The 17,614-nt window shown below is 37.7% G+C and overlaps 1 protein-coding gene across 2 annotated transcripts in view; it reads right to left on the bottom strand.

Moving 5' to 3' along the window:
• The window catches only part of DSC1 (desmocollin 1), a 33,930-nt gene extending 31,101 nt beyond the window's left edge, over positions 1-2,829 (bottom strand). The window contains exon 1 of one of the 2 annotated variants that reach the window (XM_060173656.1): positions 2,419-2,829. In XM_060173656.1, the coding sequence (XP_060029639.1) occupies positions 2,419-2,481 (63 nt within the window). In that variant the 5' untranslated portion in view covers positions 2,482-2,829. The remainder of the gene's footprint in view (positions 1-2,418) is intronic. The other variant, XM_060173657.1, reaches the window with a different exon arrangement.
• Between the last annotated feature and the right edge of the window lie 14,785 nt (positions 2,830-17,614).

The raw sequence follows: 17,614 nt of genomic DNA on the forward strand, positions 1-17,614 counted from the left end.
CAACATGGGCATCACCACACTGGAGCAAAGTTGAGTGCTGTGATGTGTGATGTCTCTCTCTCTCTCTCTCTCAAAAAAAAAAAAAATCATTCTGGAGTAGTAAAGTCCCAGTGACAAAAACAACACAAGAGAACCTCTGCTAAGCAGATAATATCAAAAGCTAAAATGTCACAATGTATTCAATCCTAATTCAGATACCCACTTTTTTTAAAGCATAAAACAAGAATGTCTTATCAATGGGTTTTTTTTAGTTAACCATATTTATACACTTTTCCCATATTTGAGAGTCACTCTCTTTCCTGATCCAGCTTTCTAGTCTTATTTCTAACTCTGTCACCATCTCCCTAGACAATACCTTTTGCCTATCTGCATGTTAGCTGTCAGACTCTGGCAAAAATTAGTAAAGTCATGGATTCCTGGAATATACCTAAAATAGACCTACTAGTTTTTTCCAGAATGGAGACCCCAAATCTCAACTGCTATACTTCTGCCTTTAGGTTCCTGATTATTTAACAATTTGTTCTGCTTTATATCTTCGTGTTTTTTCAGCCACCAAGTTGTAGATGCTACCATGACACCAACCTGACTACCCTGGGTGGATGATCTCACCAATATACCCTGGAACCCCACATCTCCAGACCTCTGCCCCACTATGGAAAGATAGAAACAGGCTGGGGGTATGAATCATCCTGCCAATGCTCATATCTAGCGGAGAAGCAATTACAGAAGCCAGACCTTCCACCTTCCACACCCCACAATGGTTCTGGGTCCACACTCCCAGAAGTATAAAGAAAGCTTTCAAGGGAGGGGATGAGATATGGAACTCTGGTGGTGGAAACTGTGTGGAATTGTACCCCTCTTATCCTGTGGTCTTGTTGATATTTTTAATTTTATGAATAAATAAAAATAAGACATTCTTGTTTATTTGACTATTTAATGTTTATTTTTATATTTTATTATATATCTATTTATTGCCTAGAAACAGAAAGGAATCACGAAGAAAGGGGAAGATAGAGAGCAAGAAAGAGAAACACCTGCAGCACTGCTTTACTGCTTGCAAAGCTTACACACCCTGCACATTGGGACCAGGGGCTTGAATCTGGGTCCTTACATATTGTAATATGTGCACTCAACTAGGGGAACCACCCACCCGCCCTTGCATATAATGTTTAATGCCAAAAAGTAAACTAAATCATATCTAAGAGAACCTGCTGAGCATAAAAATTGTTAGTAAAGATTTAAATAGATAATGTAGAAAAGCATTTTGAATTACAAATATATATATATGCACATACAAATATGCACACCTGTGCAAATATATACATAAACACATATTATTATCATAAGGTATATTCAGCTTCCCACTGCTACCTCTATCTTTCATTCCTGTCTCAGGACTTGGCACTCCAGGAGTACTATTCTAGTTCACTTGGGGGTTAAATTATGACCTCAGTGATTTGGAGGGAACTGGGGCTAAGTCCTTTTTCAGTCAATATGGAGTCAAGGATAGATGGGCAAGGGATGAAACAAAGAATATTGGACAAAAGCAAAAGAAATCTGGGTGAATTCCTTGCAAAGTGTTCATCACAATTTGCCTACTGTTATCTCAAAGTGGCCTGTGATTTCCACCCCCACCTCCACCCTCACCCTCATTCTTCAAGTGATTACCAGATGAAGACAAGATCATCAACCTTGCATTGTATATTCCTTGCATGGAAAATGTAAATGACAAAATTCTGAGAATATAATATGAAGTGAAAGTATTTTGCCAAAAATGGGAAACAAAGAAAATCCTCCACTCAGAAATATTAGATGGAGATGCAGAGTAAGTCCTCTCCCTCCCTCATGGCAGCTGAGATGTTAGCACCTGAGTACACATTACAAACAAGGAAGTCAGGTCATTGGGCATTTTTCAATGACAGTTACATTTTCCTTTATCATTCTTTTCAGCCTAAACCCCACATCTGAGTCAAGAGCTCTAATGCTCTAACTTTCTCTTGCCCCTTATTCACATCTTCCTCTAAAATTCTTGACGTTCTTTGTGCAGTTCAGCTCAGTGAACTCAGCATGTCAAAATGAACACAATTCATTTCACACAACTATTCGTAAACCTCAAAATCCTGAGTCAAATGCCTGACCCCACCGCTCTGTAGACAAACACTGCAGAAAAATGAAACCAGTGATTCCCTTAAGAAACTTGCACAGCCTGGCAGTGGGAACTTTAAGAGTAAGCAAACCACCTGCCATCCTAAGTCACAGATCTCTCACCTCTGACTTTTGCTCACAATCTGTCTTTGCTTTTCCCAGTGTATCTTGTCTGCTTTCCATTCCCTCCCCAACTCTGTTTCAAGCTCAAATTGGAAGGCGGAAGCACGTTGTAACATGCTTGAATTCCCTAATCCTTTGGCTGTTACTCACCAGGAGAAAGAAAAGGAGCTGCTTAGAGAAGTTGCTCCCTGGGGCAGCAGAGGCTACAGCCATCAGAAGCGGTCCCAATGGTCAGGGAGCGTAGCTGGATGATAGCGCCGCTTAGGATGTACAATGTGGCTGAGCAGAGTTGTCTCTGTGGGCTATTCTGCTGCCACCTTGGCAGTGATGAGTGTGGTTGGGAGTAGAATCAGGAAGCAAGTGATAAAGGACAGAATGATGAGCAGCAGAATTGTTTCCCTTCTTTTCCTGGGTCTGTCCTCTTCTTTCCAGTTTAATTACCTCTGGCTGGAAAGAGGCTTTCCTACAAGTGGGGTGGGTGGGGTACAATACACCCCAAAGCCCCGTCTCTAGCTCCTCCTCATAGCAGCTTTCAAAATTTCTACTGTCACTTGGCACATAGGGAGAAGCAAGAGGGAACACCCTCCATCCCTGGTCCTCCTCCCTTTCCCCCCAGGTTGATGCTCAGAGGCCTTCCCAGTTATTACCCACTCCCACGCCCTCCCCTCCTTCTTAACCTTATTAATGTGTTTTGCCCCTGGGTATAAACACAGGTTGTGCACAAACTCCATGCAAGGAAGTGATGTCTCCTCAGCTGCCATTGGCAAATCAGGGGACAGGTGCATATGTAATCATAGCCATCTAAGCTATCTCCCCATCTAAGCGTTTAGGTGTAGTCTGTCTTGTAGAGCACCCCAGTCCTGCCAGAGACCCAACACTCCAGTTACTTAGGTAGCTTCATAGATGCATCATGTCTACCACCTACTTTTGTCTGTTCTCTGTGGTGTGGTGTCTAAGGAAATCGCCAGAATGTCTCTTTCTCTCCCAGAAAAGCCAGAGAATAAATAGCTAGTATAGAATATTCTAATTGTGGGAGTTGGGCGGCAGCACAGCAGGTTAAGTGCATGTAGCTCAAAGAGCAAAGACCAGAGTAAGGATCCTGGTTCCAGTCCGCAGCTCCCCACCTGCAGGGGAGTAGTTTCACAGGCGGTGAAGGTGAAGCAAGTCTGCAGGTGTCTATCTTTCTCTCCCCGTGTCTGTCTTCCCCTCCTCTCTCCATTTCTCTCTGTCCTATTTAACAATGACGACAACAACGATAAAAACAACAAGGGCAACAAAAGGGAAAATAAATATTTTTTTTTAAAAAAAGAATATTCTAATTGCATCATTTTTGCTCCTAATGAGAATTTATTTCTTCTTTTGGGTAACTTCATTCAGGAACAACTACATATCAGGAGACTCTAAAATCACCATTTGTATCCTATTAATGTGTACTAGGATAACCTAGTCTATATATATATATATATATATATATATATATATATATATATGCTACATAAACTTTTAAGTATTTAAACACTACCAACCCTTGGAATGTGGATCTTAACATCATTTCTCCTGTCACATCACAGTGAGTTCTGTAACACCAGTTTCTAACAACAAATGTAAAGGAAGCTAGGATTGGAGGGCAAATATTTTCAAATGGTAGTTGTCTTATTGGGGTATAATGAGAGAACTAAATCCATATCTACCGAGCCACAGACAGGACTTAGATATCATGGCAGACATTTCACTAAATTTTCCCAATTACCCAATGGTTGGTTCCTTTTAGTTGATAAAACCATGAAAAAGTAAGTAATCATTGGTCACTTGTCTCTTTTATGAGTCTATCTGTTGTCAATTAAACCAGTTGTTAAACCATTTACCTTAAATATTTTTTCTTTGTAAAAGTCAGTCTTCCTTGTCTTACTGCTCACATTGATATCTGATTAATCAGAGGTGTAAACAAATTTTCACGATGCTGCAAAAGGAAAGATCAGAAAATCCTCTTTTGTTTATTTGATATTGGGAGAAATTCTTCATTGTATGTAGAGTAGAAAATTATCAATATAATTGCTTCATGGACAAATGTCAGGAATATTTGTGAAACAAAATATGTCAGAAAAGGATCTAGAAGATTTTTTGTAGTATCTACTGTCTAAGGCATGCATAGTCACTATTAAGCGTATTTTGTACCTGCTTTGCCCTGCAGAAGACCCAGGTTCCATCCCAGCCCTCACTCCCCTAGAGGAAGCTTCTGTGCTGTGATATTTTTTTCTCTCCATTTATCTGTCTGTCTTTGTCATTTCCTATTTGAAAAAGAGATGAAAAATGAACCCCTGGTAACAAACAACAATAACGACCACAAAAAAGTTCTCCGAGTTCAGTGAAATTAAAGGGCTATTCACTACAATACGTTGGATTTCTGTAAGCCAGTATATCTGCTTTTGCTATTTTTTTATTTTGTTCGTGCAACGCTCTCCTGAATTCAGATAATATAGCCTGTTTTTATGTCCCTGTAGCCACTAATATTTGTAGATATGCATATTTAACATGAAGTGCCTTATTATGGCTTCTTTGATGTGTGAAAATTTTCTACCAATACCGAGTCTTTTAGAGTAAGTTGGGTCACCTTCCAGAGATAACAATTTGATCAGTAAGTGGTTGCTTTGAGGTCTTGAATTTACTCACAACCACACATTTTGTAAGTTGACTTTGGGGAAATAAGTCTCATTAAATTTGTCACTGTATTTCCACGAACACATTCTTTGGAATTCATAGCAAGGCACATTCATTTGATGCAATTTAAAATGTCAACAAAATATCCCAAAAGGCAAGAGGGCCTTTAGCTTTAACTCTTTTCTTTGTGTGACATAAAGTTGTTGTGTAAAACACATTCTGCAATATTTGCATGTCACAAATAAATTATTCTCTTCTGCAAGAATCTGCACTAAACTTCATATTATCTATTCTTAATTTCTTTCCAAAATGCTGATATTCAATACTTGCTACCATGCCTTCATTGATTTCATTATTATTATTACTATTATTATTACTATTACTATTACTATTATTATTATTATTATTTGCCTCCAGGCTTATCGCTGGGACTTGGTGCCTGCACTAGAATCCACTGCTCCTGAGGCTATTTTTTTCCTTTTGCTGCCCTTCTCTTCTTGTTTATCGTTGTTGCTATTTCTGTCATTGTTGTTGCATAGGAGAGAGAGAAATCAAGAGAGGAGGGGAAGACAGAGAGGGGACAAGAAAGATTAACACCTGCAGACCTGCTTCACAGACTGTGAAGCAAAATACCACCACCACCCCACCACTACCCCCACTCCCCCCATCCCCTCAACCCCGCAGGTGGGGAGCCAGGGGCTCAAACCGGGATCAGTCCTTGTGCTTCATGCCATGTGCACTTAATCCCCGTGCGCTACTGCCCGGCCCCCTTTTTATTTTATATTTGAACTAGCAAAACTATGTGTTCTCCACAGTGTATTTTGTTTTTTGTTGTTGTCAGGTAATCAAATATTTATGTCCCTTTTATTCTCTATATAGGTGCTTATTTATTGGGGCTCAGAGTCTATTATTGTGCTCTTAACTGTTTGTTAAATAGTAAATATATTTGTATGTCTTAGGGCAGCTTCTATATAGACCTTGGGTTTGCAATAGTTTTCTGTTTAATTTATTTGAAGTTCAAAAAAAAAATTGTTAGTGTTTTATTGCACATGCCTGCAATACCTGCTATATAACACTAGTGTTTTCAGTGAGCCAGATATTATTCAAGGTGTTTTCTCTGGCATATCCCATTTATCCATGTAACAACCTATAAACTAGCAGCTGTCATTATGCCCATTTTATAGATAAAGAAGCTGAGGCATCGAAGGGTTAAGTAACTTGCCTCAAGTTTTATTGCTAATAATTAGTTAAGAAATTACTTAAACCCGACCTATTTAAAAGTCTAAGTACTTAACCACTATGCTAAAGTATCGACTATTCAGTTATTCTATAGACATGCATAGAAAGAAACCCACCAGACACATAAAACAAGTAGAGTCAAACAAGTGAATTTCCAATTACAAAGGGGAGTATTCTGGATTCAACTGCCTGAAAGGCTTGAGACTCTGGGTTTTGCTCCCATTACCACAGGAGAGCAACAAAGCAACTCCATGAATGGAAGAATGAAGCTTTATTCTTTGCTTCTCATTTTCTTTTCTTAAGCTAAAAACAAAACAAAACAAAACAAACAAACAAAAGGCTACTCTACTCAATGTTAAAGCACCTATGAATGCAGGAGAGCCTGGACTCCATCTCTGCAGAGATGCATACAAATTAGATATAGGGCCCGAAAAGACAGTATAATGGTTATGCAAAAGAATTTCATGCCTGAGGCTCTGATGTCCCAGGATCAATCCTCAGCACTACTAAAAGTGAGAGCAGTGAGTGCTCTGGTCTTTCTGTGTTCTCTCTGTTCTCTCTCTCTCTCTCTCTCTCCTTCCTTCCCTCCCTCGTTCCCTCCCTCCTGGTAAATAAAAAAAAAAATAGATATAACTCATAGGTACTGATAATAACTTGTGATGATTTCTCAAGGCAGTTTGCATATAATGCTGATTCATTCTATATAAGATGTCCACTTATACTTATCATCAAAACCAAAAGTGCTGGAAAATCTATGAAAAGAAATGTTAGCGTTTATCACTGAATGGTTTATAACTATGTCTATTCAGCATAAGAACCTAACTCACACTGACTTAAGAAAAATAATCTTGGCAGGGATAAATAGCATAATGGTTATGCAAACAGACTGTTATGCCTGAGGCTTTGAAGTCCCAGGTTCAATCCCTTGTACCACCATAAACCTGAGCTGATCAGTGCTCTGGTTAATAATAATAATAATAATAGTAATAATAATCTTGTTTACTATCAAGAGATCTGTTAGATTATGTAATTGGAAAGTCCAGGGATATACTAGATTCTGATAAGCACAGACCAGTGCTCAAATAATATTACTGAGATTGACTGTTCCTCTTCTAGCTATGTTTATTGTTCATTTTTCTTATTATGGACACAAAGATGCCTAGCAAACACTCAAAGATCACATTAAACTGGATTAGTAACCAACACTTGAAGAAGTCTCTTCTTTTTTCCCCACAGTTTGTATGTGCTAGATGCCTAGATTACACTTACAAAAAGCCAGCTGTCATACCTTTTTAGCTCTCTCTAACCATCTCTTCTTTTATTTCTTTCACTTTCTTCTTTTTTTCCTTCTTTTGCTGGGATTTGGGAGTCATGTTTATGTCTTAAATTGTTTTAACTTTTCCTGATGTTACTGTATACATGTATGTGTACACATATTTATATATTTTGTGCATTTATGTACTAATTTCAATATATGTATTATATGTCGTAAATTACATATGGAGAAAGCTAGAGAACTCAAATTTATGAAGAAAAGTATAAAAAGGACCAAGTCACAAAGTAGAAGCAAGCAGGAACTTACTTTGACTTGTGAGTAAACTGAAACAGTCTTTTTTTCTCTCATCTGCTAGCAAATAAATACACTTTGAGAGAATAGTAGACCTGTGCTATTTTTCAGAATGGAATAGACATTCTATAATTACAGACTTTTTAAATAAAGTGATTGCATATACTAAGTGTGTCAAAACAAAACCAAGGCATTTAGAATTTTAAACTGGTGACATGAAATCAGACATAATAGTAAAACATTTACAAACAATACCACATTCATAATTTTTCAAGCCATATACTTGATTAAAATAATAAAAATGAATAAAATAGAAGATGAGGGGGGCGGGAAGTAGCGCAGCAGGTTAAGCGCACATGGCACTAAGTGCAAGGACTGGCTCAAGGATCCCGGTTCAAGCCCCCGGCTCTCCACCTGCAGGGAAGGAGGGGGGAGTGTTTCACTTCACAGTCTGTGAAGCAGGTCTGCACTTGTCTATCTTTCTCTCTCCTTCTCTGTCCTCTCCTTTCTCAATTTCTCTCTGTCCTATCCAACAACAATTACAGCAGTAACAACAATAATAATAACAACAACAATAAGCAAGGGCAACAAAAGGGGGAGAATGGCCTCCAGGAGCAGTTGATTTGTAGTATAGGCTGAGTCCCAGTGATAACCCTGGAGGCAAAAAGAAAAATAAATAAATAAATAAAATAAAAGATGAAACTAAGCAAATAAAAAGAGGAGAGATGAGAAAAGAGAGACAGTAGAAAAAGAGTGGATCCAATTCATTTTATTGAACTCTTACATGCAATGTCCATTAAATTAGAGTTTGCTGGGATGAAAGAGAAAAGTGAAGCGACTACAATAAGCTTTTTCTGATGGGGACACAGAGGAGTGACAATTAACCAACTCAGATAATAATGGGAAGGAAGATATGCTTTTAAAAAATTTTTGTTAAAATATATTTATTTATTTTCCCTTTTGTTGCCCTTGTTTTTCATGCCCTTGTAGTTATTATTGTTGTTGTTATTGATGTCGTTGTTGTACAGGACAGAGAGAAATGGAGAGAGGATGGGGAAGACAGAAACGGGGAATGAAAGATAGACAGACACCTGCAGAGCTGCTTCACCGCCTGTGAAGCGACTACCTTACAGGTGGGGATCCGGGGTCTCAAACCTGTATCCTCAGGCTGGTCCTTGCGCTTTGCGCCACTTGAGCTTAACCTGCTGAGCTACCGGAAGAAGATATTAATACAAACATAACATTCTTCCATATGTTACTTTCCAAATAATTATTGAAGGACATGTGGGAATTTGTTAGGTAAGAAAGGTATCCCATGGTGACATAGCAACATACAACAGTATAAGGGACAAAGAACAAGTATTAACAAAGTAGCTCAGAGAAGCATAATAAAGAGACGCTTGTTTTAGAACTAAATAAGAAAAAAGTCACAAATCATCTTGGGGTAATCACTTTGAGTGCTGTATCTAACGTGTGTCTTCAAATAGCTGGGAAAGGCTGAATGAATATGAAATCACTTTCATCTCAAAGGGCTGGGATCTTCATTAAGTTGATTTTCTAGATCCATGATGCTAAAGACACTAAATGATGTAGGTCCTAGTGCTTTCATTCAGGTTTTATTTATTTTCTGCCCAATTAATTTTAGTCAATTCCTATTATATATTCTTCTGCTGCTCTCCATCCTTCTCCTGGCTACCTATTCCCATCTACTCCAGTCTCCACTTATAGTACACAGTGATTTTTTTTTTCTGAAGTTAAATACAATCTAAGGTTAGAAAAGCGTCATTAATTTGTTTTGCCTTTTTTTTCAACATTCTTTTTTTTTTTTTTTGCCTCCAGGGTTATTGCTGGGGTTTGGTGCCTGCACTAAGAATCCACTGCTCCTAGAGACCTTTTTTCCCCCCATTTTGTTGCCCTTGTTATGCTTCTTTGGTGTTGTTATTGTTGCCGTTGCTGTTGAGTAAGACAGAGAGAATTCGAGATAGGAGGGGATGACAGAGATGGAGAAAGATAGACACCTGCAGATCAGCTTCACAGCTTGTGAAGTGACTCCCCTGCAGGTGGGGAGCCGGAAGGAACTAGGATCCCTGCGCCTGATCTTACACTTTACACCTTAAACCTCTGTGCTATGGCCTGGCCCCCTACGTTTATTAACTTTAAACAACACTATAGTGTTCATTGTTTACAAAATGTCAAAAGTAGAATGGAAACATGTATTCATTTTCTCACCACATAAAAACAGTAACTGTGAACATTTCTTTTTTTCATCTAGCTTTTTATGAAAATCCTTCAAAAGTTCAACCACAGCTGCTGAATACTACAAAAATGAAATAAATCAAGGCTAGTGTCCATCCAGCTGGAGATTAATGGTCAAATAAATGTTATTGCTATAATACAAGGACATTCAAATAAAAAATAATAGAAAACAGTCATAAAAATACAATTACAAGTCTGATTCCTAGAGATGTCAAATATTTTAGATTTAAGAACAAGAGACTCCTTTACACTGAGAGCATTTCTTTCTTTTCTTTTCTTTTCTTTCTTTCTTTCTTCTTCTTCTTCTTCTTCTTCTTCTTCTTCTCCATCTTCTTCTCCTCCTCCTCCTTCTTCTTCTTCTTCATCTTCTTTTTGAGTTACTCATTAAGTGGCTTTATTCTGAATTGTAAGTTATCACATACTTTTTTTATAATTGATTTAATAATTATTGTCAAGACCATAGAATAAGAGGGGTTTAATTCCACATAATTCCTATCACCAGAGTTCCATATCCCATCCCCTCCATTGTAACCTTTCCTCCTATTCTTTATCTCTCTGGGAGCATGAACCCAGGATCTTTATGGGGTACAGAAGTTGGAAGGTCTGGCTTCTGTAATTGCTTCTCCACTAGACATGGACATTGGCAGGTCCATCCATACTCCTAGCCTGTCCCTATCTTTCCCTACTTGGCAGGGGACTGGAGAGGAGGCTTCATTCCAGGGTACAATGGCGAGGTCCTCTGTCCAATGAAGTCAGGTTGGTGTCATGGTAGCATCTGCAATTTGGTGACTGAAAAAAAAAAAGATATAAAGAAGAACAAATTGGTAAATAATCAGGAAATTCAAGGTCAGACTATAGCATCTGAGATTTGTGGTCTCCATTTTGGAAAAGGCTAGTAGAGCTATTTTAGTCCTATTGTTGTAGTGTACTTTTAGTTTGCTAAATTTAAGTCCATTATCTTACACTCTGCTTGGTTGGTTTTTTTTCTAGGTTACCTAATACATATTTGATTATTTGATTTGTTAACATATGACAATGATTTCTTTTATTATTCTTTCTTATAGTAACTTCTCTAGATTGAATATGCAATCTAGAGAAGTTACTATTACCATTACTATTTTTGCAACTTAAGGTCCTTGCACATACATGATTTTACTACAAAATGTTTTTTTATTGTGGGTGAGGGAGAAAGATAGACAAAATTCCTGGGGTTTCTCCCATGCCATGGCACTGCCATGTGGTTTCGGGGCTCGGATGCTGGCTACACACATATCAAAGCATATGTTTTGCCAGGTGAACTGTTTTCTTGCCCTGTATTAATATTCAGAATGTTATTATTTGATTCTTGATGAGTTCTCTGATATATATTTATATATGCACATTTTTGTTATGTAATTTTTTCCTTTAAAATATTAATTTAATTTTATTGAGAAATTATTGTTTCACAGATTATCGCAGGGTCTGAGTTCACTCAAATCTTCTAAAAAAGATGTGGCAGCTGATCTTACCCACTATGGAAGTGCTTCAATCGTCTTTAGTGTGAAACAGAGAGAAGTAGAGAGAAAGAGAGAGGGGTACCCGCAGCACTGCTCCACCACTTGTCAACCTTCCTCCCTGCAGTGGGGGTCAGGGGCTTGTAAATGGGTTCTTGTGCATGGAGACATATGAGCTTCCCAGATGCTCCACCATCCAGTTCCTATATAAGCACCTTGAGTCTGCTGACCAGCATGCAAGCATTTTTAAGATACTAAATTTCATTTCAGTTTCCTTACATTCTCCAACAGTGTGCAAGATGCATAAAAGACACTTATTAGTAAGTTGAGAATTTATTCTAGACTCATGCTATTTGAAGAGCTGGCAAAATATTGGACTCAGTTCATCCTAAGTCCAGATCCTGGGAATGGAATCTTGGAGTTCCTAAAGTCAGCATTTTCTAAACTCATTTTCTCAGAATTATCCCACTGCAGAGGAACTGGTTGCAGAAGCACCTAGAATGCAGTGATAATTTGAGCCTAGTGACTAATTGAGGTTAATTCATAGAGGGAGTATGCTTTAAAGGGTGTAGTTCTTATATTTAATGTTAATCACACTTAATCCATGTACCTAAAGGGAGCCACAGTTAACGTATGTAAAGTATATACAGTGTAGTTTATTCTAAGCATATTCATGAATTGCTGTCTTCCCTCTCTTCACTTAATTATTTTATGTATTATATGCTGTATTGGCAACTTTGAAATCACTAATAAATATATATAATGACATAAGAGCTCTCATATATACATTATTAATAAAAAATATAAATATAGATGTCTACAAAAGATTTCTTTCTAGTTTATGCTTTGTGTATTTCTTATGTGACACAACTGTTAGTAATAATGATTTTTTTCTAATATTTGGCATTTTTTAACTAAGGTTTACTAAAAGGCATGAAAATTTTCAAAATATGAACTATATGATGAGATCATGCCACATCTAACATCCAATTATGCAAAGGACAGCTTGGAAAAAGCTATTCCATGGCTTATCCTTATTCCATGGCTCAGATTTTTGTCACTGATTTTTTTTTCATTTATCTTCTCATCATTAAACCAGATGCATGAGTTTAGAAGACCTAAGTCTAGCTTTAGCTAAGATTAACAGTGTTAATATTGGACAAATTCTTTTTCTCTCAGAGTTTTCTCATTTAACATGGAGTATTAAATGAGACAATGTATAAGAAAGTGTCTCATCAATTCTAATGTGGAATTGTAATACTTTTAAGGAGATGTTGATAAAATATTGCCATCTGATATTCAGTGTGTACATGGTGTTTTGTAGGCTTCAGAATATATGCATGTCCTTTACTCACCCTGTGATAAAAAAACAGATGAAAATGTGAACACACAGTATGATGAAATGACAAGTACATATAAAAGCCGTGAAAGTACAAAGAAGAGAAAGTTATTCTGTATAATGGATTCCTTGGTACTGTATACAGAAGCAAGGATAATGGGTTTGATTTGTCACTTAGTGGCAAGGTGATATCTTACTGGTTTTTGAAAAATGAGTAATAGCTCATTAGTCTAAAATGGGGAATATCTTGTGAGAAATACATAGTCAGTTACTTCTCCCCCTTCTCTACCTCCACACCTCCAAGGAAAGAGCAAAGCTTAGTCAGGAAGTGAGCAGAAACTCCCTGGCCATAGGCAGAACCTGTAACTATATCCTGTAAAGAATGGTTCAAGAAACTGAGGGTTTTCACCCTACAGAAGGAGAAACTGCTCATGTGCTTTTCTGGTGTATGTCTTTTAATTTTCCTAGTTAACAGTTTAAAATATCGGAAAATTTTTTTTTTCAATATAACCTTAATAGGAATATTTTGATAGAGTAATATGAGACAAACGCCTTTAAGAATGGAATAAAAATCACTCATTTGAGTCTTATAAATAATAAAAAAGGAGAAGGAAAAGAATAGTAGTGGTAGTTATGGGACAAATACTTAATGGAATACTACTCAGCAATTTAAAAAGACTATATTGTGTCCCTTGGGACAAAATGGATGGAATTAGAGGTGATTGTGTTTAGTTAAGTAAGTCAGGAAGTGAAAGACAATTGCCAGTAGATTTCACGCATATGTGGAACATAAAGAATAGGAGCAGGGGCACCTGGCTAAGTGCATACACTACAGTGTGCAATGACACAAGTTCAAGCCCCTGGTCCCCACCTGCAGGGGGAAAACTTCATGAGTAGAAGCAGGGTGGCAAGGTGTTTCTCTCCCTCTCTATCACCTCCTCCCTTCTCAGTTTCTCTCTGTCTGTATCCAATAATACATAAATAAAAATTTTAAAAAGAGAGAGAATTGAAGCACATTAACTTAAAGGAAAAAATTCAACCTATATCTAAGACCTTGGGAGAACTATGCTGGTTGTCCTTGAGGGGGTGGGGGCAGAACTTTGGGCATAGGAGTGGTGCAGAATTATATCTTATAATCTTAAAATCATGATTAAAAAATCATATATCCACACAGAAAAGAGTGAGTTTAAATACATTTTTTAGAACTCCAGATTAATGAAGTTATTTGTTTGAGTTCACATATCTGGTAAGAATCTATATGAACACTCAAACTCAAGTGTTCTATCCCTCAGGAGATTATAATGGATACTAAATGGACATGTACCCATACCTGTTCTTCTGCCTATCACCTTAATAGTTACTTTCATTTTTAAATTTTTAGTAATCATTTAATAATTATTAACAAGATTGTAAGATAATAGGGATATAATTCCACACAGTTCCCACAACTGGGGATTTGTATCACATCTCCTCCTTCAGAAGTTTCCTTGTTATTTATCACTCTGGGAGTATGAACTACAATTCTTTATGGGATGCAGAAGGTGGAAGGTCTGACTTCTATAACTGCTTCTCCACTGGACATGGACATTGGCAGGTCAATCCATACTCACAGCCTATTTCTATTTTTTCCTAGTGGGGTAGGGCTTTGGAGAGGTACAAAAAAATCACAACATAAAGTCAAATTAAAATAAAGAGACTACAAGACAGGACTATCAAAAACACAAGTGTCAAAAGGAAAGAAAATAAATGAACCGATGAATAAGCTGAACAAATACTACCATCATTATTCTAATCACAACTATAGTCATAGTGATTATCATTTATTGACTGGTTTCTATGTCTCAACAGTGTTAACTGTTTTGCATGCATTTTCCAAATCATGCTTATAATAACTCCATAAATTTACACTGCTATTACCGCATTTTATAGACATTAAAACTAGGCCCACGAGACTTCTAAATAACAAGGTCAGAGGACTTTAACGTAGTGGAGACAGGATTTGAATATACTTGACTTAGCGCACTGTGAATGGAACAACATGTAAGCATCAATTCTTCTAGCATTTGCCCTTCTTCCGTAGCCAGTCAACAGCGTCAGGTTGAGCCTGATGTCAAGTTTCGAGACCTCCTTTGAATCTGGACAGGTGGCAGTCGTTGACTATGTGGGTCATAGTCTGTCTGTAGCCGCAGGGACAGTTCGGGTCATCTCTGGCTCCCCAGCGATGGAACATAGCGGCGCACCGGCCATGGCCTGTTCGATAGCGATTGAGGAGGGCCCAATCATAACGTGCTAGGTCAAAGCTGGGTTGACGCTTGCAGGGGTCTGTGATGAGGTGTTTGTTCTTTACCTCAGCTGACTGCCAACTCTGTTTCCAAGAGTCTGGAACAGAGAAGTTCAGTGTAGGCGTAGGGGACCAGATTGGGTGACGAGACGTCAAGCGTTGGACAGGGTGGGCAAAGATATCCGCGTATATTGGCAGGTACGGTTGAGCGTAGACATGGGAAATGAACTTAGATGATGCCGCATCCCGACGAATATCTGGCGGGGTGATGTTGCTAAGAACTGGCAGCCATGGAACCGGGGTGGAACGGATGGTTCCAGAAATTATCCTCATGGAGGAATATAATTTGGAATCGACCAAGTGGACATGGGGGCTACGGAACCATACTGGGGCACAGTATTCTGCAGTGGAATAAGCATCAATGATTAGGAGTACAAAAGTAGGGAAAATAAAAGTAAGGGAATGAGGGGACTGAATTAAGAGATTGGTGGCTACAGAATAGAATGTTGGAGTTCAGCATTTTTTCTTTCAAGTAGTTTGGGTGGCAAGGTTTCTTTGTACAAGTAGTAAGTCTACATGGTGCCTATGTTGGCAAATACTGAGCATGATCTTGAACAATGGAAGGTCCAAACTGATGGATGAATGACTCTCTCTTTCTCTGATGAAAGAATTATGGACTACATTACATGAGGGTTCTTGGGTTCTGGCATGGAACTGAGCCTTTGGTACCCATGTTCCCTGACTAAATATAATTTCTTATCTAAGCTTTGCCTTCTCTCAAGTTCTCTCCCTTAATCTTCATTCATAGTGAATGAGACTGTTTCCCAAATAAACAGCCTACACTGAGGATTCCATCCAGCCCAAGTCTCTACTTCGGATTGAATCCTAACTAAAACTATAAGAAGTAGTTCTACAAGGTAGAGGGTAGAATATAAAACTAGAGGAGTTATTTTTTTTAATGAAAGCATTCTTTGTGACTCTTAATATCTGTAAAAACACTTGAAATCACTTCTCATATGCTGCTTAACATGTTTTCTTTGAAATTTGCTGATGGAAGTGGTCTATATTTAGTGGAAATTGAAAGTTGTGGCTCAGAAGGTTTGGAATCTGGGAGTATTTAAATGAATGTATTATATGAAATGGTAGAACCTATCACCCAATGATGTTCCCTGAGAGCATATAGAACAAGTATGTAAATAAGGAGTGAAGCATGCACTGTTCTAGGATGCTGGAGTCACTGAGAAGAGTGAGAATTATTGTTTTCTATAGGGTGGAATTTACCATAAAAATGCTGTCATAACTGTTTACTAGCAATGGGGAAAATGAGGCTCCAGAATGGAAGCTTTATAATGTAAATGTAACCTAATTAATGTAATGAACTGGAAAGCTGGAGTGACTGCATATGTGCTCCGACCCACTGGCATCTTTAGTGATAGAAAATAGGTTTCAGTACTTTAAGGATCGAGATAGATGATCAGTCATCATAGATGTGTTGTATTAAGAAAGTGACAGCAAAAATTCTGATAGTCGCCATAATACAAAGTGCTTAGTCCCTTGTACAGTTTTTAGATGCATGTAGCTTTCATGCTAAGTACAGTGATGATACAGTAAATTGAGTCTCATCCAGCAAAGAGTCTGCAGTGCAGTTGAGTCTTTTCATCAAGATCGAGGTAGTGTAAAATCCTCCAATATGCCAAACTTTCTTCTAACTTGTAAGAACATGAACATTTCATTAAATGTTGAGTTTATACATTTTTGGATTGAATATAGAAAGGTTCAAAAAACATCAGCAAATTATATAACAAGTGAGCCAGATCCCTTTAGCATCGAATCTATTTATTTGGCTTCTTTTTCTTCTCTTCTCCAGTTGACACATATAACATGCTTTAATTATGATCAACTAAGTAAAGGAAAACAAAAAACAGAAAACAAAACCTGCCCCTGACTAATAAATGAGCCAGCAGAATGTATTGAGGGACATGGCACAGAGCCTGCTGACACACTGCAGTCCCCCTCAGGTGGCCCCTCCAATTATCCCCTTCATAAGGGATAATCTCTTGAGAGGTCAAGTCAAGAACAGCATATTTGATTATTCACACTGTGTGGAGATATTGGCCTGAATTGTGGATAGTCATAAATGGAATATTGATGTGCAAATTTCTCAAAAATACAAAAATTTGGAAATCTGGGCTAAAGACTGGTGATAGTAGTGGTGATAGCAGATAGTAACCTTTCTGCTGACAATGGTTGTATCATCATCTGAATATTATTTTCTTTTGCTAGCAAATGTTCTACTTTGCAACTTCTTCCTTCTATATATATATATAGCCCATGAGGTTTCTCCATTTAAGATGATTTTCTATGTATACAAACTTGCAAAGTTGGAAAAGATATATATTTCTGTGGAGCTGCATTGCAGTCAATAAAATGCAAATAAATGAATTGCTTTTTTAAATATTTATTTCCTTTTTGTTGCCCTTGTTTTTATTGTTGTTGTAGTTATTGTTGTTGTT

The sequence above is a fragment of the Erinaceus europaeus genome, chromosome 15, assembly GCF_950295315.1.
Source record: "Erinaceus europaeus chromosome 15, mEriEur2.1, whole genome shotgun sequence".
Taxonomy (NCBI): domain Eukaryota; kingdom Metazoa; phylum Chordata; class Mammalia; order Eulipotyphla; family Erinaceidae; genus Erinaceus; species Erinaceus europaeus.